Source organism: Staurois parvus, unplaced genomic scaffold (assembly GCF_062004578.1).
Source record: "Staurois parvus isolate SC_StPar_1 unplaced genomic scaffold, SC_StPar_1.0 ptg000418l, whole genome shotgun sequence".
In the NCBI taxonomy this organism is placed as follows: Eukaryota; Metazoa; Chordata; class Amphibia; order Anura; family Ranidae; genus Staurois; species Staurois parvus.
The window spans coordinates 92,262-118,019 of NW_028318214.1; the positions used below are offsets into that span (position 1 = coordinate 92,262).

The following is a 25,758-nucleotide window of genomic DNA, read 5'->3' on the forward strand; positions in this document are numbered from 1 at the left end:
ATCTTGTTGCTCCTCCTCTTGCCTTTCTGTTTGGGGGCTCCCATCCCCACATGTCTCCAAGGGTAGAACATCTCAGTGTTATTCCTTCGGGAGATTCTCGTTTTTAATCTGGGTTGATTTATAAGTGATGTTGTATCTGTTCCATATACTGTCTGATTTCTGTCTGGACAGACAAAATGTTGTATATTATTGTTAACTTATGATTTAAACATGTATTTGTATTTTGCAGAAACCTTAGCAATAGCATCCCCTTCTGATGAACTAGTTTAAAACTCAGGAAACGCGTTGAGAAATTAAATGTCTTGCTCCACCCAGTGCAAAAATGTGAGAACACCTCTCTAGACAACCCTGTTAAAATAATAATTGATTTGATTAGATGACTTTTGGATGTATAATTGAATAATACAGTATGTGAAACATTGTAATTGTATTAAATCAGCCATACGTTTCAATACTGTTTTGGAAAAACTTTGTAACCACTTTTTGAACTAATAAAAGGCAAACGTTTCTTTTAATAAGTTGAGGTTATTGTATTAATGGTGATGTTCCATGGGTAGTGTTGGTTTGAGGAGTGTCGAGAGCAACTTTTTTTCACCTAACACACAATAATGTTAAATTTAACTGAACAAAAAGGTACCAAAAATGTGAGAAGTTCGTCATTAGGGTTTACATATACTTTGAATAATAATGGGTAATTTAGACTGAGTTAATATGTTTAATTAAAAGCTTGAACCATGGATGACAATGAGACAGAAAAGCTCTTACTACAACCTTTTACAATATTTTGGAAGGGCCACAATATATTCCAATACACTGCAGTGTCAAATGTTCTCAACTTAAGAGAACATATTCTGGTCGTCCAAAGATGACATCCAAAAGTAATTCCATGCTGGTGAGGCAATGTCTGTCAGAAAAGGAAAAAATGAATTTACAAATTAATAATCCGGTACATTGTATATATAGGGCAGTACAGTGGCTACGTGGTTAGCATTTCTCCCTGGCAACACTAGGGTCATTTATTTAAATCCCAACCATGACGCTACCTGCATGGAGTTTGCATGGGTTTCCTGTGGGTGCTGACAGTGTTAATTAGGTACCTGTAATAATATGTTATAGATGAGGGAAAAAAACATGGTAAATCAATTTTAAAAAGTAAGGGTTAATGTAATTAATCTAGGCTAATTCTGACCTGCTTCACCCTAAACTAAAGCAGATTTCAAGAGGCCCCAATGGTTTTCCCTGCATGGGCAAAGCACAGGTTCACTTGAGAATAAAGCAGTAGTAAACCACAAAAAAAAAAATTGGCCCCTGCAGGATAATGTACTAGTACTACCTTAAAACGAAAGCCTACCAGCGTATGCTGCTGCTGCTGCTGACAGGGCTTCCTTCTTCACCCAGTGTTCCTTCTGGGTTCACGGGCCCCAGCCATTTCAATGGCCAAGCCACGATGACGTCATGCATGTGGGAGTCACAGCCACGGCATACCTCTCTCAATGGATGGCATGCCCTCCATTGATAGCGCAGTGTGCATGTGCTGGTGACATCACCGGCTACTAATGTAAATATATCACCTAAATGGTGCACATTTCGGAGATATTTACTGTACCTATAGGTAAGCCTTATTATAGGATTACCTGTAGGTATAAACAAAAAAGCAGACTTTACTACTACTTTAATTTAGACATGTATTTCCATTTTTGCAGCCAAACTGGGATAACACCTGTTTTATATTTTTTTAAATGCTCCCAATAACATAGCATAGCTTAACAAAATGCTGGTTACCATTTTTTTTTGCTTAAAATGCTTACATGCCCTTCCTGCTTGTAATGTTTAGAAGGGGGCTGTGGGGTAATATTTAACATAATTTACCCTGTGTGCACTGTGTTCGCAACTCGTCATTATTAGCTGTAAACTAGACGTGAACATTGTCTGTAGAGATGAGCGAGTTTCTCAAAAATTTGATTCGGCTGATTCGGCGAATTCCAGTGTGAAATTCGATTCGATGCGAATTTCTTCGCTACGAAGATGACTTATAAAAAGGGTTTCTAGGCTTCAGAGAGCCTTTAAATTAGTGCAGAACACTGTACCTTTAATTTAAATGCCCTTGGAGATGAGGAAAGAGAAGGAGAAGGAGAAGGATGAGAAGAAGGAGAAGGAGAAGGATGAGAAGAAGGAGAAGGAGAAGGATGAGAAGAAGGAGAAGGAGAAGGATGAGAAGAAGGAGAAGGAGAAGGATGAGAAGAAGGAGAAGGATGAGAAGAAGGAGAAGGAGAAGGATGAGAAGAAGGAGAAGGATGAGAAGAAGGAGAAGGAGAAGGATGAGAAGATGGAGAAGGAGAAGGATGAGAAGAAGGAGAAGGAGAAGGATGAGAAGAAGGAGAAGGAGAAGGATGAGAAGAAGGAGAAGGATGAGGAGAAGGAGAAGGATGAGGAGAAGGAGAAGGATGAGAAGAAGGAGAAGGATGAGAAGAAGGAGAAGGATGAGAAGAAGGAGAAGGATGAGAAGAAGGAGAAGGATGAGAAGAAGGAGAAGGATGAGAAGAAGGAGAAGGATGAGAAGAAGGAGAAGGAGAAGGAGAAGCAGAAGGAGAAGGATGAGAAGAAGGAAAAGGAGAAGGATGAGAAGATGGAGAAGGAGAAGGATGAGAAGAAGGAGAAGGATGAGAAGAAGGAGAAGGAGAAGGATGAGGAGAAGGAGAAGGATGAGAAGAAGGAGAAGGAGAAGGATGAGAAGAAGGAGAAGGAGAAGGATGAGAAGAAGGAGAAGGAGAAGGATGAGAAGAAGGAGAAGGAGAAGGATGAGAAGAAGGAGAAGGAGAAGGATGAGAAGAAGGAGAAGGAGAAGGATGAGAAGAAGGAGAAGGATGAGAAGAAGGAGAAGGATGAGAAGAAGGAGAAGGAGAAGGATGAGAAGAAGGAGAAGGATGAGAAGAAGGATGAGAAGAAGGATGAGAAGAAGAAGGATGAGAAGAAGGACAGTTCTGTGACAGTTTCTGTCTATTTCTGACAGTTCTGGGACATTCACTCCATACAGCTGTTTCAACCGCTGTATGGAGGGAATGTCATGGAACTGTCAGAAATAGACTATTAATGACAGTTCTGGGACTGTCCTTCCATGCAGCGGTTGAAACATTGTATGTATTTGTTTCCATAAATGGATCCATTTATGGAAACAAATAGATACAATGTTTCAACCGCTGTATGGAAGGACAGTCCCAGAACTGTCATTAATAGTCTATTTCTGACAGTTCTATGACATTCCCTCCATACAGCGGTTGAAACAGCTGTATGGAGTGAATGTCCCAGAACTGTCAGAAATAGACTATTTATGACAGTTCTGGTACTGTCCTTCCATACAGCGGTTGAAACATTGTATCTATTTTTTTCCATAAATGACATTCTGCAAATACACTTAGAGGAGCGCTGCAGATACACTTTTTGCCGGCTTGGAATTAATCTTATTTTCATCCTACTTCTTCTTCTTCATCCTCATCCTCATAAGAAGAAAAAGAAGAAGTAGGATGAAAATAAGAATAATTCCAAGCCGGCAAAAAGTGTATCTGCAGCGCTCCTCTAAGTGTATCTGCAGAATGTCATTTATGGAAAAAAATAGATACAATGTTTCAACCGCTGTATGGAGTGAATGTCCCAGAACTGTCATAAATAGTCTATTTCTGACAGTTCTGGGACATTCACTCCATACAGCTGTTTCAACCGCTGTATGGAGGGAATGTCATAGAACTGTCAGAAATAGACTATTAATGACAGTTCTGGGACTGTCCTTCCATACAGCGGTTGAAACATTGTATGTATTTGTTTCCATAAATGGATCCATTTATGGAAACAAATACATACAATGTTTCAACCGCTGTATGGAAGGACAGTCCCAGAACTGTCATTAATAGTCTATTTCTGACAGTTCCATGACATTCCCTCCATACAGCGGTTGAAACAGCTGTATGGAGTGAATGTCCCAGAACTGTCAGAAATAGACTATTTCTGACAGTTCTGGGACAATCACTCCATACAGCTGTTTCAACCGCTGTATGGAGGGAATGTCATGGAACTGTCAGAAATAGACTATTAATGACAGTTCTGGGACTGTCCTTCCATACAGCGGTTGAAACATTGTATGTATTTGTTTCCATAAATGGATCCATTTATGGAAACAAATACATACAATGTTTCAACCGCTGTATGGAAGGACAGTCCCAGAACTGTCAGAAATAGTCTATTTCTGACAGTTCTGGGACATTCACTCCATACAGCTGTTTCAACCGCTGTATGGAGGGAATGTCATAGAACTGTCAGAAATAGACTATTTATGACAGTTCTGGGACTGTCCTTCCATACAGCGGTTGAAACATTGTATGTGTTTGTTTCCATAAATGGTTGAAACATTGTATGTATTTGTTTCCATAAATGGATCCATTTATGGAAACAAATACATACAATGTTTCAACCGCTGTATGGAAGGACAGTCCCAGAACTGTCATTAATAGTCTATTTCTGACAGTTCCATGACATTCCCTCCATACAGCGGTTGAAACAGCTGTATGGAGTGAATGTCCCAGAACTGTCAGAAATAGACTGTTTCTGACAGTTCTGGGACAATCACTCCATACAGCTGTTTCAACCGCTGTATGGAGGGAATGTCATGGAACTGTCAGAAATAGACTATTAATGACAGTTCTGGGACTGTCCTTCCATACAGCGGTTGAAACATTGTATGTATTTGTTTCCATAAATGGATCCATTTATGGAAACAAATACATACAATGTTTCAACCGCTGTATGGAAGGACAGTCCCAGAACTGTCATTAATAGTCTATTTCTGACAGTTCCATGACATTCCCTCCATACAGCGGTTGAAACAGCTGTATGGAGTGAATGTCCCAGAACTGTCAGAAATAGACTATTTCTGACAGTTCTGGGACAATCACTCCATACAGCTGTTTCAACCGCTGTATGGAGGGAATGTCATGGAACTGTCAGAAATAGACTATTAATGACAGTTCTGGGACTGTCCTTCCATACAGCGGTTGAAACATTGTATGTATTTGTTTCCATAAATGGATCCATTTATGGAAACAAATACATACAATGTTTCAACCGCTGTATGGAAGGACAGTCCCAGAACTGTCAGAAATAGTCTATTTCTGACAGTTCTGGGACATTCACTCCATACAGCTGTTTCAACCGCTGTATGGAGGGAATGTCATAGAACTGTCAGAAATAGACTATTTATGACAGTTCTGGGACTGTCCTTCCATACAGCGGTTGAAACATTGTATGTATTTGTTTCCATAAATGGTTGAAACATTGTATGTATTTGTTTCCATAAATGGATCCATTTATGGAAACAAATACATACAATGTTTCAACCGCTGTATGGAAGGACAGTCCCAGAACTGTCATTAATAGTCTATTTCTGACAGTTCCATGACATTCCCTCCATACAGCGGTTGAAACAGCTGTATGGAGTGAATGTCCCAGAACTGTCAGAAATAGACTGTTTCTGACAGTTCTGGGACAATCACTCCATACAGCTGTTTCAACCGCTGTATGGAGGGAATGTCATGGAACTGTCAGAAATAGACTATTAATGACAGTTCTGGGACTGTCCTTCCATGCAGCGGTTGAAACATTGTATGTATTTGTTTCCATAAATGGATCCATTTATGGAAACAAATACATACAATGTTTCAACCGCTGTATGGAAGGACAGTCCCAGAACTGTCATTAATAGTCTATTTCTGACAGTTCTATGACATTCCCTCCATACAGCGGTTGAAACAGCTGTATGGAGTGAATGTCCCAGAACTGTCAGAAATAGACTATTTATGACAGTTCTGGGACTGTCCTTCCATACAGCGGTTGAAACATTGTATCTATTTTTTTCCATAAATGACATTCTGCAAATACACTTAGAGGAGCGCTGCAGATACACTTTTTGCCGGCTTGGAATTAATCTTATTTTCATCCTACTTCTTCTTCTTCATCCTCATCCTCATAAGAAGAAAAAGAAGAAGTAGGATGAAAATAAGAATAATTCCAAGCCGGCAAAAAGTGTATCTGCAGCGCTCCTCTAAGTGTATCTGCAGAATGTCATTTATGGAAACAAATACATACAATGTTTCAACCGCTGTATGGAAGGACAGTCCCAGAACTGTCAGAAATAGTCTATTTCTGACAGTTCTGGGACATTCACTCCATACAGCTGTTTCAACCGCTGTATGGAGGGAATGTCATAGAACTGTCAGAAATAGACTATTAATGACAGTTCTGGGACTGTCCTTCCATACAGCGGTTGAAACATTGTATCTATTTGTTTCCATAAATGGATCCATTTATGGAAACAAATAGATACAATGTTTCAACCGCTCTATGGAAGGACAGTCCCAGAACTGTCATTAATAGTCTATTTCTGACAGTTCTATGACATTCCCTCCATACAGCGGTTGAAACAGCTGTATGGAGTGAATGTCCCAGAACTGTCAGAAATAGACTATTTCTGACAGTTCTGGGACTGTCCTTCCATACAGCGGTTGAAACATTGTATGTATTTGTTTCCATAAATGGATCCATTTATGGAAACAAATACATACAATGTTTCAACCGCTGTATGGAAGGACAGTCCCAGAACTGTCATTAATAGTCTATTTCTGACAGTTCCATGACATTCCCTCCATACAGCGGTTGAAACAGCTGTATGGAGTGATTGTCCCAGAACTGTCAGAAATAGTCTATTTCTGACAGTTCCATGACATTCCCTCCATACAGCGGTTGAAACAGCTGTATGGAGTGAATGTCCCAGAACTGTCAGAAATAGACTATTTCTGACAGTTCTGGGACATTCACTCCATACAGCTGTTTCAACCGCTGCATGGAGGGAATGTCATGGAACTGTCAGAAATAGACTATTAATAGTCTATTTCTGACAGTTCTATGACATTCCCTCCATACAGCGGTTGAAACAGCTGTATGGAGTGAATGTCCCAGAACTGTCGGAAATAGACTATTTATGACAGTTCTGGGACTGTCCTTCCATACAGCGGTTGAAACATTGTATCTATTTTTTTCCATAAATGACATTCTGCAAATACACTTAGAGGAGCGCTGCAGATACACTTTTTGCCGGCTTGGAATTAATCTTATTTTCATCCTACTTCTTCTTCTTCATCCTCATCCTCATAAGAAGAAAAAGAAGAAGTAGGATGAAAATAAGAATAATTCCAAGCCGGCAAAAAGTGTATCTGCAGCGCTCCTCTAAGTGTATCTGCAGAATGTCATTTATGGAAAAAAATAGATACAATGTTTCAACCGCTGTATGGAGTGAATGTCCCAGAACTGTCATAAATAGTCTATTTCTGACAGTTCTGGGACATTCACTCCATACAGCTGTTTCAACCGCTGTATGGAGGGAATGTCATAGAACTGTCAGAAATAGACTATTTATGACAGTTCTGGGACTGTCCTTCCATACAGCGGTTGAAACATTGTATGTATTTGTTTCCATAAATGGATCCATTTATGGAAACAAATACATACAATGTTTCAACCGCTGTATGGAAGGACAGTCCCAGAACTGTCATTAATAGTCTATTTCTGACAGTTCCATGACATTCCCTCCATACAGCGGTTTCCGGCAAAAAGTGTATGTGCAGAGTTCCTCTATTCTGCAGATACACTTAGAGGAGCTCTGCAGATACACTTAGAGGAGCTCTGCACATACACTTTTTGCCGGCTTGGAATTATTCTTATTTTCATCCTACTTCTTCTTCTTCTTCTTCTTCTTCTTCTTCATCCTCATCCTCATCCTCTTCTTCTTCTTCTGAGGATGAGGATGAGGATGAAGAAGAAGAAGAAGAAGTAGGATGAAAATAAAATTAATTCCAAGCCGGCAAAAAGTGTATGTGCAGAGCTCCTCTAAGTGTATCTGCAGAATAGAGGAACTCTGCACATACACTTTTTGCCGGCTTGCAATTATTCTTATTTTCATCCTACTTCTTCTTCTTCTTCTTCATCCTCTTCTTCTTCTTCTTCTGAGGATGAGGATAAAGAAGAAGAAGAAGAAGAAGAAGAAGTAGGATGAAAATAAGATTAATTCCAAACAGGCAAAAAGTGTATGTGCAGAGCTCCTCTAAGTGTATCTGCAGAATAGAGGAACTCTGCACATACACTTTTTGCCGGCTTGGAATTATTCTTATTTTCATCCTACTGCTTCTTCTTCTTCTTCATCCTCATCCTCATCCTCAGAAGAAGAGGATGAGGATGAGGATGAAGAAGAAGAAGAAGAAGAAGAAGAAGAAGAAGAAGTAGGATGAAAAGAAGAATAATTCCAAGCCGGCAAAAAGGGTATGTGCAGAGTTCCTCTATTTCTGACAGTTCTCTCACAGCTTCTTCACATGTACAGCGGTTGAAACATCTGTATCCTAAATGGAAACTAATAGATACAATGTTTCAACCGCTAAACATGTGTTCCTTCTGTCAGAGAACTGTCAGAAATAGCGGAGCTCACTGCAGGGACACTTTTGCCGGCTGATCGGGAAATGTTCGATTCGCGCACCCGAAGTAGGCAAAATTTCGGTTTCGCCGCGAATCGAATATTTCCTGAAATTCGACTCGAATTCCGGTTCGCCTGGTTCGATTTGCTCATCTCTAATTGTCTGTCCTATCAAAGGGTTACAAATTTAGAAATTGCCCTACTGCACTGTATTATAATGAGATATAGTTCACTCTGTGCGGGGACAAAGACTGTCCAAAAATCCTTAGAATCAGCAATGGCATCTTCTCTTTAGAAACATAAAAAAAAAACATATATAAATATATATATATATATATATATATTTTTTTTTTTTTTGCACAATTCATACATTTGCACAGAGAAAATGTCAGCAACCATCATGAACCTCTGCTGCTTCCGCTTGTTGCCTGACTATCATGCTGTCTGAAAAGCCAGCCACTCAGACTATACTAAAGCCACAGACAGCCAGGCAACTAGCATTTCCAGAAGGCGGCCTGTTGCTGCCTATGTACTTTCTTAAGTCAGGTCTAGTAAAACATTGCTCCATGCGTATGCCCACTACACCCCGGAACTCCTGTGATCCCAGTACAGTGCCAGAGACTGCAAAGTGGTAGACTTTGGAAGAAAAAAAGAAGTGTGGAATTCAGGTTTGAACTGAGCTGAAATGAATCCATGCTGAGCAACATACAATGATGAAACAGAGAAAAAATACCTGTCATGCAGGCGTGCTGGCACTCGAACTTAGTTTTAAAATTGTTTCCATTTCCCATACAACCACCATAAGTGAATGTGCGGCATGAGTTTGTAGTCCTATCAAAGTAATAGCGCTTCATGCTCCTATTACATGGACCGGAATCTTGAGGTAAGTTACATATTGATCCTGAAATTAAAAAAAACATAAACACCAAAATATCAATGGAACAAGTTATTACATTATAACATCATGACTATTGCAACATTATTAAAAAGTGTCATCTAGCCTGGATTCGAGGTGTTTTGAGACTAGTTTTGTAACAAGCCAAAAAGATGGCAGCACAAGGCTGCACACAAGTCACAGGGAGCACCAACCTTTGGCGTGCCAAAACACATCATCCTGTATACAATTTGGAGCTGTGCAACTGGTGCTATTCTGACCTTGTGAGTTGCCACGTCTGCTATTTCAACTGGGCAAATCTGCCACAGAGACGTTTGACAATGAGTCAACAAGGTGTTTTGTGTGGCACACATGCTTCAAGAGCGGAAGAACATCACTGGAAGACGACGAGAGAGCAGACCTTCAATGAGCTCAACTCCTGAAAATGTTGAAACCATTCAGCAACGTGTGCCTAATGAGAACAATCCACAACATTGCTGCCATTACCAATGTGTCATAACAGTCCAGCCAATCCTCACGTGTGATTTGAACATGTACTGTGTTGCTGCCAAGTCCGTCCCCAGGCTGCTGACCCAGGAGCAGAAGGAACATCATGTTGAAGTCTGCCAAGAGCTCCATCAGCGTGCCGTGAATGACCTGTCCTTCATGTCCAGGATGATTACTAGTAACAAAACGTTGATGTTTGGGTTTCACACAAAATGTCATGTTTGCTCTTCATTCTAACTTGCTGTCCATGATAAAATAGCAGACGTGGTAACACACGTGGTCAGAATAGCACCAGTTACATACATAGCTCCCAATGTGTTTTGGCACACTGACTTATGATGGTTGGTACTCCCTGTGACTGTGCATGCAGCTTTGTGCTGCCATCTGTTGGCATGTTACAAAACTAGTCTCAAAACTTTTTGATACCAACTCGGATAGCACTAATGAATCAACATTGAGAAACATGCAATAACAAACAGAAACAAATACCTGGGTCGCAAAAATTCAAGCAGGCTTCCAGACTTGCAAAATTGTTTTCGTTTCCTCCACAACCGCCATAGACGAAGGTCCGGCAAGTGCCCAGGTGTTTATCAAAGTAAAAGCGTTTTATGTATGCCTTACAATAACCGGTCACTGGAGGCAAGTCACAGACTCGAACACCTAAATAATGAATAGTAATGGAAAAGATAACTGGTAATAAATGATGACTGCTGGAAATTTACTGAAAAAAAGTGTCAGAGATGGCTACACCATTAATGAATCAATATTGAGCAACATACAATAATGTGCAGAACAAATACCTGTCTAAAGATATTATGTGACAGCACCATGACTATAGTAAGAAAAGTGTCATCTAGCCTGGGTGTACCACTAATGGATAACTAAGGAATCAATACTGAGTAACATGCAATGCCAAACAGAATAAAAAGCTGCCAAGTGTGCACTTGCTCTTGCAGGCATCCTTTTTAGGGAAATTGTTTGCATTTCGTTGGCAACCATCATAGATGAAGGTCTTGCAAGTTCCCATGCTCCCATCATAGTACTAGAGCTCAATGATGCCGAACATGGACTATGATTTGGAGGCACCAGGAAAAAAAACATTTCCTTGGCAACCACCATAGATGAAGGTCTTGCAAGTTCCTATTCTCCCATCATAGTACTAGAGCTCAATGATGCCGAACATGGACTATGATTTGGAGGCACCAGGAAAAAAAACATTTCTTTGGCAACCACCATAGATGAAGGTCTTGCAAGTTCCTATTCTCCCATCATAGTACTAGAGCTCAATGATGCCGAACATGGACTATGATTTGGAGGCACCAGGAAAAAAACATTTCCTTGGCAACCACCATAGATGAAGGTCTTGCAAGTTCCTATTCTCCCATCATAGTACTAGAGCTCAATGATGCCAAACATGGACTATGATTTAGAGGCACCAGGAAAAAAAAAATTCTTAAATATGAAATAGCAATGGAAAAACAGATAATGGGTTTTATATACAACTGCTGAAGTCTTACAGAAAAAGAAGGGTCATCAGGGATGGATACACCACTAATAAATGAATATTGAGCAACATACAATAGCTGACAGAACAAATACCTGTTTGGCTTTGCACGTGCTCTCACTGTCTTCCTTTCTAACAAAATTGGTTGAATTTCCTTGACAACCACCATAGGTGAATGTCTGGCAAGTGCCCTTCCCCTCATAATAGTAATAGTGCTGTACATATGCCCTACATGGACCGACGTCTGGAGGAGAGTTACAGGTTCCCCCTAATAAAAAACACTCCTGAACAGGGACGGACTGACAACTCATGGGGCCCCCGGGCAATAGGGCATCATGGGGTCCCTGTGTCCTTGCTCACATCCAAACCACACTCAAAAAAGCCTATGAAAGGTACCAGGGGCATCTCATGGGGCCCCCTTCGGACCCCGGGCCCTCGGGCAGTGCCTGAGTTTCCAAATGGTCAGTCCGCCCCTGCTCCTGAATATAAAATAGCAATGGAAAAAGATAATGGGTGGTAAACACGACTGTCGAAACCTTACAGAAAAGGATGAGATTTAGGTGGTTTTGGACCTTAAGTTTGTTTTGGATGAGATTCACTCTACAAATTGGATATAATTTTATATGATTTTTGTTTTTTTATGTCACGGAATCACATATATATCACTTTTTTCCAATTTTTATCCCCGCATTTGGGGTCACGTTAAGCAGTTTGTCTTTCCTGTTTTTTATGTTTATAAACGCTTCACTACATACAAAGATTCTATTAGTGTCACTTAGCCACTACTTTTCACTGTATCCCCAATTAGGGGTCACTGCTATATGGTTCACATTTATTCTTTTATTAGTCATTTATCTGCGGAATTTGGATGTTGCATTTTCAGTTATGTTGTGTTATACTAGCTTTGTGGTTTTTCACGATTAATAACTTTTTCAAAAATTTTTTCTTCACTTATGAGCACTATAAGTGTTTATTCGGGTAGTTTTTTTTTTTTTGGCAATTACCAGTTTGGCACGGAATATACCTGCAGTTATATTTTCTACATCACTAGTCATTTGTGCAATTTAGAACAGTAGTGGTGGGATTTTATCTTATCACTCATTTGGCACTTATTAAGGATTGTCACTTATAAATCACTGATTTAGGGTGTACTTCGGTTACACCTTATCTATATTTTGGGGGTTTCACCGTCATATATGATTTTGCACATTCATGTGTATTCTATTCTATATATCTTTTTATATATAATTTGACCTCCATTAGTCATCTGTTTAATGTGCATGTAGGTAACACTCTAGATCTAGTACTTTGGGGGTTCCACGGTTATATAATATTTTTATGTGTATTCTATGCTATATTTATATGCTCTTTGTGATATGTTTCTGATTATTTTATTCCAAAGGATTGATTATTAGTACATTCTGAGCGTTTTGTAGCCCAGTCCAGCCTTGTGTAGGTCTACAATCTTGTACCTGACATCCTTGGACAGCTCTTTGGTCTTTGCCATGGTGGAGAGTTTGGAATCTGATTGTTTGATTGCTCCTGTGGACAGGTGTCTTTTAAACAGGTAACAAAATTAGATTAGCAGCACTCCCTTTAAGAGACTGCTTCTAATCTCAGATTGTTACCTGTATGAAAGACACCTGGTAGCCAGAAATCCTGCTGAATGATAGGGGATCAAATACTTATTTCCCTCATGAACAGGCAAATCAGTGCAGAATTTGTTAGACATGTATTTCTTTTGAATTTCATGTTGCTATTCTGTCTCTCTCTGTTACAATACACCTACCATTCGATTTTTAGACTGATCATTTCTTTGTGAGTGGGCAAACATTCAAAATCAGCAGGGGATCAAATACGCATTTCCTTCACTGTAGATAAAGAAGTCATCAGAATTGAATACACCACTAATGAATCAACGTTGAGCAACACACAATAACACACACAGCAAATACCTGGTTGGCTTTGGCATGCATTTTCACAGGCTTCCTTAGTAGGAAAATTGTTTGCGTTTCCTTTACAACCACCATAGATGAAGAACTCACAAGTCCCTGTGTTCTTATCATAATAAAAGCGCGGTATCCTTGCCTTACATGGACCCGGTTTTAGAGGCAAGTCACACATTCCCCCTGAAAAAAAAAAAGAAACAACACACTCCTGAATATGAAATAGCAATGGAAAAAGAGATAATGGGTGATAAACACAACTGTTGAAACCTTATAAATAGAGAAGTCATCAGAAATGGATACACTACTAATTAATCAATGTTGAACAGCACACAATAACACACACAGCAAATATCTGGTTGGCTTTGGCATGCATTTTCACAGGCTTCCTTAGTAGGAAAATTGTTTGCGTTTCCTTTACAACCACCATAGAAGAAGAACTCACAAGTCCCTGTGTTCTTATTATAATAAAAGCGTTGCCTTACATGGACCCTTTAACCACTTGCCTACCGGGCACTTATACCCCCTTTCTTACCAGGCCAATTTTCAGCTTTCAGCGCTGTCGCACTTTAACAATTGCGCGGTCATGCAAGATTGTACCCATATAAAATTTTTATAATTTTTTCCCATAAATAGAGCTTTCTTTTGCTGGTATTTAATCACCACTGGGTGTTTTACTTTTTACGCTATAAGCAAAAAAAGTGCAAAAAATGTTGAAAAAAAAAAGTTTCTTTATTTCTATTATAAAATTTTGCAAACAGGTAATTTTTCTTCTTCACTGATGTGCGTTGATGAGGCAGCACTGATGGGCACTGATAGGCGGCACTGATGGGCACTGATAGGCAGCACTAATGAGGTGGCACGGATAGGCGGCACTGATAGGTGGCACTGATAATGGGTACTGATAGTCAGCAATGATAGGCGGCACTGACTGGCGGCACTGCTGGGCACTGACTGGCGCAACCGCCGGGCACTGACTGGCACAACTGCTGGGCACTGACTGGTGGCACTGCTGGGCTGCACTGATGGACACTGGTGGGTGGCACAGCTGGGCACAGGTGGGTGGCACTGCTGGGCACAGGTAGGTGGCACAGGTGGGTGGCACTGCTGGGCACTGGTGGGTGGCACAGGTGAGTGACACTGATGAACACTGGTGGGTGGCACTGGGTGGGCACATTTGGGTGGCACTGGTGGGTGGAGCTGGTGGGTGGCACTGCTGGGCACCGATCATCAGGGCACTGATCCTCAGTACCCTGATGATCGGTGCCGATCCCTGCTCTGACAACTGCCGGTTCTCTGCAGTACTTTCCTCACGCTCTGACAGCGTGAGGAAAGTGCAGTCGAGAACCGGCAATTGCATTTCCATGTGATCAGCGTGTTATTGGACACGCTGGTAAAAGGCCACTGTGATTGGCCTTTTATCACATCACGTGTTCAGCTGTGTCCGTAGAACACAGCAATCATGGAGAGCACCGGGTGCGCGCCCCTGGGGGTGCACAGGAGAGCGCGCTCTGGGAGGACATCATATGACGTCCACCCAGAACTGGCCGGCCGCAGTGCAGCCATCATTCGGCTATCTGCGGTCGGCAACTAGTTAATGGAGGCAAGTCACACATTCCCTCTGAAAAAAAAAAACACATCTGAATATGAAATAGCAATGGAAAAAGAGATAATGGGTGATAAACATGGCTGTTAAAACCTTATAGATAAAGAAGTCATCAGAAATGGATACACCACTAATGAATCAATGTTGAGCAACACACAATAACACACACAGCAAATACCTGGTTGGCTTTGGCATGCATTTTCACAGGCTTCCTTAGTACGAAAATTGTTTGCATTTCCTTTACAACCACCATAGTTGAAGGGCTCACAAGTCCCTGTGTTCTTATCATAATAAAAGCGTGGCATCAATGCCTCACATGGACCAGGGTCTTTAGGCAAGTCACAGATTTCGCTAACTCCTGAATATGAAATAGCTATGGAAAAAAGAGTTAATAGGTGGTAAACATGACTGTTCAAACCTTATATAAAGAAGTCATCAGAAATGGATACACTACTAATGAATCAATGTTGAGCAACACACAATGACACAGAACAAATTCCTCTATTGCACATGATTTCACAGGCTTATTTAGTATGAAAATTGTTTGCATTTCCATCACAACCGCCATAGATGAATAGCTTGCAAGTGCCTGTCTCCATATCATAGTAATAACGAGGCACAGATGCCTTGCATGGACCAACGTCTTTAGGCAAGTCACAAACTCTACCTGAAAAATAACCCCACTCTTGAATATGAAGTAGTAATGGAAAAAAAGATAACAGGTGATAAACTGTTGAAATCCTACAGAAAAAAAAAACATTCATCGTGGATGGATAAACCACTAGACAGGGAAGGCCTGTGCTTTCACCCACCAACCCCTTGCTATCTACAACTTTTTCCTGTAATATTAACTACATTTTAAATGCAAATTAATATTCACTGTTTATAAACGTCTCTTGTTCCAGGTAACATCAATATTTAGGAACAGCAGTTATTCAAATAAAGACCAAGCATGTCTCTCTGAGCTTACACATAGCTACCAACTGAGCAGCCCCTCTGAGCTTAGTCAGCAACACCTAGTCAGCAGAACTTCAGGAAAAAAAAATGAAAATATGGTGTACAGGATTGAGAATTGAGCCCACTTTGCTCATGAGGATTCTCACTTAAACCAGCTCCAGTACATGTGTTGTACAGAAGATGCAAAGATCTAGGTTTCTATACCAAAAGGGACCATGGAGCCACAATCCACCCATCAAACACTTTTTTAGAAAACATAGTCCATTTTACATGTATATATTACTGTCAATAAGACTGACCATGAGCTGTAGAGAATGAAAGGAACTGAACCACCAACAGACTGGAAGCAATCACAGTAAGGGAACACAGAGTTGTCATATTGATGCTTTGTTCACCAAAGGCAAAGAAGATTCGGTGTTGCTTTGTAGACTGATTCCAGATTCCCAGTGGATATTTATAGAGAGGAGAGACCACATCCCACAACAAGACTGACCATATCTATCGGTCTGCCCCTGGGAGTGTCCTCAATGCCTCTGGTGGAGGGAGATCATTTCCAATATCTTTCTTCTGGATCAATATCACATTTTGCATGTCAGAACTTAATGCAAAAGAAAAATACAAACAGAACATTTGAAGGTTTATCAACCACTGGATTTGTGGCTTGTGAAAGCTTTGGAGGCATGGGCAATTTTTTAGAGGAGGGGTGTGAAACTGCTTGCCTGTCCTGAAATATGTATGTAATTATTACAATCAGAATGTGCAAAGCCGACCACAGACATGAGATCAGTGTTCCAATGCCATATAAAATAATGTGCTATGCTCAATACAAACCATATTAAACAAGCAAAACAAATCAAATACAATTCAATACTGTGCAATAATTCAAATACTGATGATATGAACTAAGGCTGTATAGAAAGTACATCAAGCAGTGCAGAGCCAGTTTAAAAGATGTCCATTAGTGTCCATATATGATCTTAAAGTTCTTTAATCTTCTAAAATGCTGCTTAATAGTACAACCACCACCATCCCCAGTGGGCACACTCTCACCTTCAGAACTTAACCTTCAAGTTAGAAAAGGTCAGATATGGCAGGTTTCCCGTTAACATGCCAGGAAAGAGCTACCGCCACTGTGCATAGGATTTCACAGAAGACCACTGTTCCCCAGATGATCAGAATTAATGTTGTACTCAATACAAAAAGGAACACATATGAGAAAATTTGCTAAAATTTGGAGTGTGCTAAATCTGGTGCAGCTGTGCATGGTAGCCAATCAGATGCCAGGTTTTATTGAACACGTTGAAGTTAGAAGCTGATGGTCTACCATGCAAAGCTTCACCAGATTCTGAGTGCTTCAGTTTAAGTGCTATCTTCTACATAGTGCTCTCTGCAATTTCAAAACACCACAATGTATTTCAATTACAAATTCACTCAAATTTGGATAAACAAAAAACATTTCTTTTTCTCTAAAAGGCTGCCTGGGAAGCTGCTGTTTGTTAGAGTTCCTTCACTGTGCAGCAGACTCCTCAAGGTAGCACTGAGAGCATACAACTGAGCGTCCAGGTTCCAACCTACATGTTACGTCATGAAAGACTTCATTTGGGGCCAGAGAAGTCTACCTTGAGGAGTCTGCTGCCTCTGTCCTCTATGACTAAGCCCAATCAGGGTGAAATGCATGCAGAGGGCCAAGATGTTGGGACTAGTTGAAGGTTAGGAAGAAAGACTGGGACTGTAGCTGAAACTGAAGCTGTAGCTCGCCAGCAAATGTAGTTGATCTATATGGTTTACACCTCATAATTATTCTATTGTGATTGTCCCTCAGCCCTTTTGTTCATTCTCCAATTCACTTTCCACTCTTCCAGGACTTTAGAAAATCTTTTCTCAAATTACTGTACCTTCCTGAACCTGTAGGGGTCCTACTTCTACTGCACTGTTTAATTCTGCTCTGTCTGTTAAGCAATCGGGATTGCTAGCAAACATGTCAAATTGACCATTATGACACTCTGGCAAACTGTCCTGACATTAGTTAAGTAAACCAACATTTGAGTCAGTGACACCAACCTCTTTATTTATCTTTGTGCAGTCTAGAACTTCCAACAACAGTGCGTTTGACATCACATCATTATTAACTCTTTTGTGGATCAAGTACAAGTCCTCTGCTGTGCGCTCTCTTTTACTGGGATATCTTCTGCAGTAGCAATCCTAGATTATAAACTGTTCTGCAGTCCATCTATCTGGCAAAGCAGAAATAGTGTCCACTCCACCGTTACACACAGAGGCCCCGAACCTCCTCTTCTAGGGTACCCCACCAGTGATCTTGGCTCCTCTCCTCTCCATGTACCTGTCAAGAAATTAGTACAGCTAATGCCAATTCTTCTACAGCGAATGATAATACTCATGCAGCTACACAGACGAGCTCAGGCTAATATCCAGTGTGCACTGTAATGTAGGCACATTTCTGCGCGCGTCTTCACACATTGGAGCCAATTTGCCTATTTAAAGAAGGCTCTGTTGTGTACTAATCACTGGATGCTTTTCAGCTTCCTGTGGTCAATGTTCCTGTGTTCCTGTTTGTACTGACTGATCTTCTGTAGCTGACCTGGCTTGTTCCTGACCTTGCTCTATGGATTCTGGATTCTAACCTTGGCTTGCCTTAGATTACTCTCTGCCTGATCTCCTGGTGCTGACCTTGCTAGTGGACCTCGCTCTTCTTACTGACTCGCTCTTCTCCTGACCACGCTGCTGTCTCACTATGCATGTGCATAACCCTGGCTCACTTTGACTACTTTGCTGACCGTAGCAGTCACCTGCTATCAGGCATATGGAACCTTGCTTCTCTGACCTTGTACCTCTGTCACCACATTCAGGGGTGCTCAGACCAGAGCATGGTCCTCTCATCAACTCGGATTCCAACCAAGGTACTTGACAGTACCTCCATAGCAAGCCACTCGCTATGGGGGCACACAGTGAGTGTTCGCTCCCTCGCTGTGTGTGTTTATGTAGTCACTTTCCAAACACACTCATATATAATTGTGCTTTGCCCTGCTTCCTTCTCACCACATTTGATTGACAGCAGCAGATGCCAATGGCTCCTGTTGATATTTGCATTTTGATACCTAGTTGCTTGCAGAGTATCTACATTTGTGTTCCCAGTAGCAGTGCAGTATCCGTTTGCTTTACCTAGTATGTCAGTGGGGCTAAGGTTTTTCTCAGAGTTGAGGCAGAAGAACAGAGAACCCACTCTATCAAACAGCTCCTGCAGGGATGACACTGCACCACCATTATTAGTGGACATAAGAGACCTTGCTTGGTGATCACCCTTACCACATTCAACTCAGCATTTGGTCCACAGGACACAGATATACTGTATTCCCAGTAAGCTTCCCATTGACATTTGTTATAATGAGCAATCAACATCGTGTTTGCGTCAGCACCTTTAACTCTTGTCTCCAAAATATTCAGCACATATTGTACAGAGGCAAGTCTTTCTTAGAAGACTTAGTACATCTCCCAACTGGGGTCACCCCCACTCCACAGCGGACAATCTCACCGTCAATCTCTTTAATCACTGTTTTAGCAGTTCATCACTGAAACAAATATCACCATCTTTGATCAAGTGCATTGGGCCTGAAACCACTCATCATTTATTTCATCTGCCACATGACCCATGTGGCCACAGTAAAATTACAGCACGCATCTCAAGCTCTTGGACACCCCCTGAAGACTCAACAGGAATTTCTTCACTGTTCCAAGCATGACAACAAACATTTTTACACAGGAAACTAGGATTAAAGATAAAGTCTCTAGTCTAGAAACACTGCAACTTATTCCAGAACCTAGGGCAAGACATGATACTATGCCAGCATTGTCCACATTACGAGCACGGTAATGGATGACTTTTACCCAAGGATTTTTGTTCTGGTGACTCCCAACAAGCAAAAACTCACTGTATGGGGATTCTGAACCACATTTCCCCTGAAGTTACTCCTTCCTAACCCACCTTCTCCCATTACTATGGTAGACAGCACTCTCTCAGCTGACATTTTCTTTTTTAAAATTACATGTTTATAAAAAAAAAAAAAAACACAGCATGGGGTCTCCCCCAATTTTTACCAGATTTGGGTTTTTTAATGTATTTTTTGCTTATATTATGTTTTAAAATTATTATTCTTTAATTAAATATTTTGTTTTTTTGGGGGAGAGTATTTTCCCCTCTGTCTTATATAGTGTGGGATGGATACTGTGCACTGTGAGAGCGCAGTGCATTGTGGGGTATTTGGTGGGCGAACAATTGGTGGTGCCTTCCCATCATGATGCTTCAGAGTTGTTCTTGACAAATACAGAATTGGACACTGCTCTAAAAATTCTAATTATATGCACCTGTCAAACAGATGCAGAAAAATTGGGCCTTGGGTGTTGGGGTAGAGACAATGGATTAAGATCTCAGTTTCTTATACAAAAAAGTAGGAAGGAGAAAACTCCTGCGTTGATACTCTCGATAGATGCTGAGATAGCATTTGACAGAGTTAATTGGGGATATATGTTAGACACCTTGGAAGTTTGGGGATTTGGTCCCAGAATGAGAGAATGGATAAGGAAATTATATAGTATAGAGATGCAGAATGGAACATTACAGGGATGCCCTCTGTCTCCATTGATATATGTATTATCTCTGGAATCTCTCCTGGCCACCATAAGAAATAATATAGACATAAAAGGAATTTGGGTAGGAGAGATAGAGCATAAGGTGGCAGCTTATGCAGATAACATGCTGTTCTATGTAGGAAACCCAAGGATAACACTGCCAAATTTAATGAAATCTTTAAAAGAATATGGAGAGATGTCAAATTTAAAAATCAATCCAACTCAAATAGAGATATTAAATATAAACCTTCTAACTACAGATAAAAAAAATTGCTACAGGAGGAATTCCCCTTTGGAGAGAAAGAGAATTAAAATATCTTGGTACAAAATTGACGATATCTATAAAAAATCTATATAGATTAAATTATATTCCACTATTAAATGAGATTAAGGATGAAATAAAGAAATTAGGATGGGGATCTCAGTCATGATTCGGACGGATAGATTTGATAAAAATGGTGATTGTTCCAAAAATGTTATATAAATTTCAAATGATACCAATTAAACTACCAGAGGTATACTTTAGTATGATTAAAAAAATCCTGACAAGATTTATCTGGAGGAATAAGAAACCTAGAATTAGTTATGATATTCTAAGTAGAGACAAAGAGAAAGGCGGTTTGGGTGTTCCAGACATTAAAAGATACTATAATTCAGTAATATTGGCAAGACTTTTTGACTGGACACAAAACGCTCAGGGGAAAATCTGGATAAAAATAGAAAACACACTAAGTTGTACGGATCTCTGTAGAAATATTTGGTCACCTGCTCAGTACCGTGGATTAGCAGACAACACACATTTATTTACACGTAATGTGTTAAGAGTTTGGGATGCTCTACACAAACAAATGGGATGGGAATTTAATTCACTGTTAATGCCCCTTGGGTACACAGAGTTTTTCTCTACAGGCAAAGAAAGTATCACAGGGAAGTGGATAAAGAAGAAAGATGTACAATTAAGAGATATAATGAAGGGAGGGGAAATATGTTCACTAAGGGAATTGGAAAGTAAGAGGGAAATATTCACGAGAATGGATGAATGGCGCTACTTTCAGTTGAAACACTTTATAGGGAATCTCCCAAAACCACTAAGAAAAAAAGAGGATTGGAATCCCTTTGAGCACTTATAAGAAACACGAGGAGATGGGAAGCATGGGACTACTAAAATATAAAAGATACTCTCAGGTTTAAGCAAGGATATAAGGCCACTATATATAGAAAAATGGGAGTAATAGGAGTTATAATTGATGAGAAAAAAACAAGAGAAAATGTATAGTTTAATTCACAGAAATGTAAATATGAAGGAGGTAGAAATGAACTATACATTTTTGACAAGATGGTATATCACACCGAGTGTTGCACATAGGATAAGTGAAAATAATTCACCTTTATGTTGGAAATAGAGGCACAATGTTTCACCTGTGGTGGGAGTGCCATAAAATACAAGAGTACTGGGGAGGTATATACTTTTAATACAGGAAATAACGGAGGTCAATATTTCAAAGGAACCAGAGATTTGTCTTTTTTATGGCTCTGAGATCTCAGTAAAAAAATACAAAAAAATCGGATTAGTGCACTATTTGAATGCCGCAAAGGGTTTGATACCCAAATTTTGGAAGGAACAACAAGCACCGAGAGTAAAGGATTGGATAGAAAGGGTGGAGAGGACTTACAAATTGGAGGAACTCTACCACATAAAGGAAGATACGATGGAGATTTTCCCTAAAAGATAGGAAAAGTGGGAAGGATTTAAAAGGTCAAACACATACCTGGAATACATGTACTAGGGAAAAGAAGTCATAAAGGATAAATCTAATATTAAATTAAAAAAGTAATATTCTTTTAGGATAAATAGAACAAGTAGGAAAGAAATCAATCAGGGCTGCGGGGGAGGGCTTAAAGGCTAGGGAGGTATGGGGGATGGTTAGGAGGGAGGGGAAGGGAGAGGGGGAAAAAGGATAGCAAGAGTAATGTCAATATTTTGAGATATTGTTAGATAAAATGAGTATCATAGTATGGTGGTTTTATTAGCTTTTGCACATGGAAAATGGTATTTTGAAAATTTTCAATAAAATATTTTAAGAAAAAAAATAAACTAGTGCAGTGCTGTATAGCAAAACAATGGTGTAAATTGCAATATCTATACCATAGTTTGTAGTCCCTATAAATTTCACACAGAGCAATAAATATACACTTATTGGAATTTTTTTACCACAAACATGTAGCAGAATACATTTTGGCCTAAATTTATAACTAACTTTGAGTTCACTATATATTTTATATAGCCAAAAGTAAAAAATATTGTTTTTCTTCAAAATTTTCACTCTTTTTTTGTTTATAGCCTGAAAAATAAAAAGTGCACAAGTGATCAAATACCACCAAAAAAAGCTCTATTTGTGTGAAAAAAAGGACATTAATTTTGTTTGGGTGCAGCATTGCATGACCGCGCAATTTTCAGTTGAATTAGTGCAGCGCCAAGTAGCAAAAAGAGGCCTGGTCATTAAGGGGGGTAAATCCTCTGGAGGGCAAGTGGTTAAAGGACAAAGAGATATACAATGTATCTCTCTCCTCCAGAAAGAGAAAACAAGGGGAGTGGGCTTAACAGTGACTGATGTGTCTCTCTCTTGCATTCAGAGAGAGAAAACAAGGGGGGCGGGCTTCCGAGTGACAGGTCACTGTGATAGCCAACTAGAGGCTATCACAGCGATCAGGTGACCCTGAATTGGGAGTTCCAGGTCCCGATCATTAGAATGGGACCTGGGGCTCTCAGTGACACACCGGACTTTGTGCTGGGAGTCCACCCTGCGGTAAGCTCACAGCACAAAGACAGGAACGCAATTTAGCAGCCCCAGGGAAAAAAGTCTAGTTCTGCGAGGCCTCTAATTTGCATGCGGTCAGCTTCAAGAGATTAAACATGTTAAATCAATATTATGATATGGAGGTGGTTAAACTTGATCAGGACATTCAATTGATATCTGGAAAACTCATGGGCTTCTCAGAGTTCATGGTTTATCAGACAGGAATTATGAAACTTAAAGCTGACCTCCACCTTTTGATATACTTTACATAGTTTGTTAGAGCCAGCTTGACAAAAACAAACTATGTCCCTCACTAACATGTGAGGCCGCTGATGTGCTGAGGCTACATTTAGCATACCACACTGTGTCCTGGGTTCAAGACGAGACTTCCAGTCTCATACCTTCAACACAACAGTGTCTGTTGGAGTGGTGCTCAGCTATTCAGAGAAAGAGATGTATTCTATCAATGAATACAACTTTTCCTCTGATTGGCAAAATTAGAGGTTATCACATTATCAGCTATCCTCTCTGACTCAGCCAGAGGAAGGACTCAGCCATTGATAGAATACAATGCTTAATGTGACTGGGTGAACGTTGCTGTGATAGACTCTACTGTGTTCGGGTATGAGACTGGAAGTCTCGGCTCGCACCTGGAACACAATGTGATATGCTGTATGTAGCCTCAGCTACACACAGTTGATACCGCACATCCAGCGGCCTCACAGGTTAGTGAGGGACATAGTTCATTTGGGCCAAGCTAGGCTCAACAAACTACTATATGTAAAATATATTAAAAGGTGGAGATCAGCTTTAAGGACATACTGGAGAAACAAAACAAACCCAAGACCTACCTATCACAGAATTCCTTAAATGTTGACTACAACTCTGTCTCCTCCTCTCCACTTCCTCTTTCTGTAGGGGTCCCCCAAGGTTCTGTCCTAGGACCCAGTCCTCTCCATCTACATGTCATCCTTTGGTCACATGATAATCTCACACGGCTTCCAAATCTATATCCTTACTCCACACCTCATCCCTTCACTTTGCTCTCACATCACTAACTTAATGACTGACATATCAGTATGGATGTGACACCGTTTCCTTAAACTCAATCTTTTCAAAACGGAACTCATAATACTCCCTCCCACCCATGCCCCTTAGTCCCTCTCCTCAAGCCAACTTTCTAAAGGGAATCTTGGACTCTGACCTGTCCTTTCAGCCCCAAATCCAATCACTGCCCAAATCTTGTAGACTTCACCTCTCTAACATCTCCAAAATGCATCCTTTTTTAACTGATGAAACCACAAAACAACTAATTCATTCCCTTATTATCTCTTTCTTTGACTATTGCAACTCCCTCCTCATAGACCTACCTCTTTGCAGGCTATCTCCCCTTCAATCTATCATTAAATGCTTCTGCCAGACTCATCCACCTTTCCAATCACTCAGTGTCTGCCATTCCTTTCTGCCAGTCCCTCCACTGGCTTCTGATTGTCCATTGAATAAAATTCTAATATTAACAACATGGAACACCATTAACAACTCTGGCCCAAGCTACATCACCAATTTTGTATCAGTAAATAACCCATACCATCCTATCTGCTTCTCCCAAGACCTTCTGCGTCCTTGTCTCTTCCCATGCTCATCCCCAGGACCTCTCCAGAACTCCCATCATCTGTCCTGCTATCTCCAACTCTGTCCACTTTTAGGGATCCCTAAAAACTCATCTCTTCAGGGACACCTATCCTGCCTTCAGCTAACAACTGTTTTTTTATTTCTCCTATTCATTCTTCCCACACAGTGATCACCTTTTGTTCCACTTGACTTGCTCTCCCTATTAGATTGTAAGCTCTCAGAAGCAGGACCCTCCTTACTCTCTTGTATTGAATTGTATTGTTACTGTACTGTCTTCCTCTGTATTGTAAAGTGCTGCACAATGGGAGGTCTGGGTCAGACAACAGGACACACAAAGGGGGTTGAATAAATATTTAAATAATAATATAATAATAGAATAAATGTTTAAATATTTATGCATATCCAGATGCACTATGCTATGTACCCTTTTGGTATATTCTATGGGTAACCTCCATAATATGCCAACCATTAGGTCCCTTGTGTATTTCCATGGCATACTTTTGTCATTTACACCAATCATTTCTAAGATATCAGGGCCCTTACATTTTTATTCTTTGAGCCATACTATTAGTGTCTTTCATATTTTTTAGGTTCAACCCTAACACACAGGTCCTCTGGTTTGGTCCTTTTGTCATCTTGTTGCTCCTCCCTTTTGCCTTTCCGCTTGGGGGCTCCCATCCCCACATGTCTCCAAGGGTAGAACATCTCAGTGTTGTTCCTTCAGGAGATTCTCGTTTTTAATCTGGGTTGATTTATAAGTGATGTTGTATCTGTTCCATATACT

At 40.3% G+C, this 25,758-nt stretch overlaps 1 protein-coding gene across 1 annotated transcript in view; it reads right to left on the bottom strand.

Annotated features, from left to right (window-relative positions):
• Positions 1–836: 836 nt before the first annotated feature.
• LOC149454733 (carboxypeptidase inhibitor SmCI-like) overlaps positions 837–25,758 on the bottom strand; it is a 28,141-nt gene continuing 3,219 nt past the window's right edge. The window contains exons 2-5 of the mRNA XM_089687122.1: positions 15,476–15,610; positions 15,122–15,316; positions 10,377–10,547; positions 837–904 (exon numbers count right to left, since the gene is read on the bottom strand). Coding sequence (XP_089543248.1) covers positions 837–904; positions 10,377–10,547; positions 15,122–15,316; positions 15,476–15,610 — 569 coding nt within the window. The remainder of the gene's footprint in view (positions 905–10,376; positions 10,548–15,121; positions 15,317–15,475; positions 15,611–25,758) is intronic.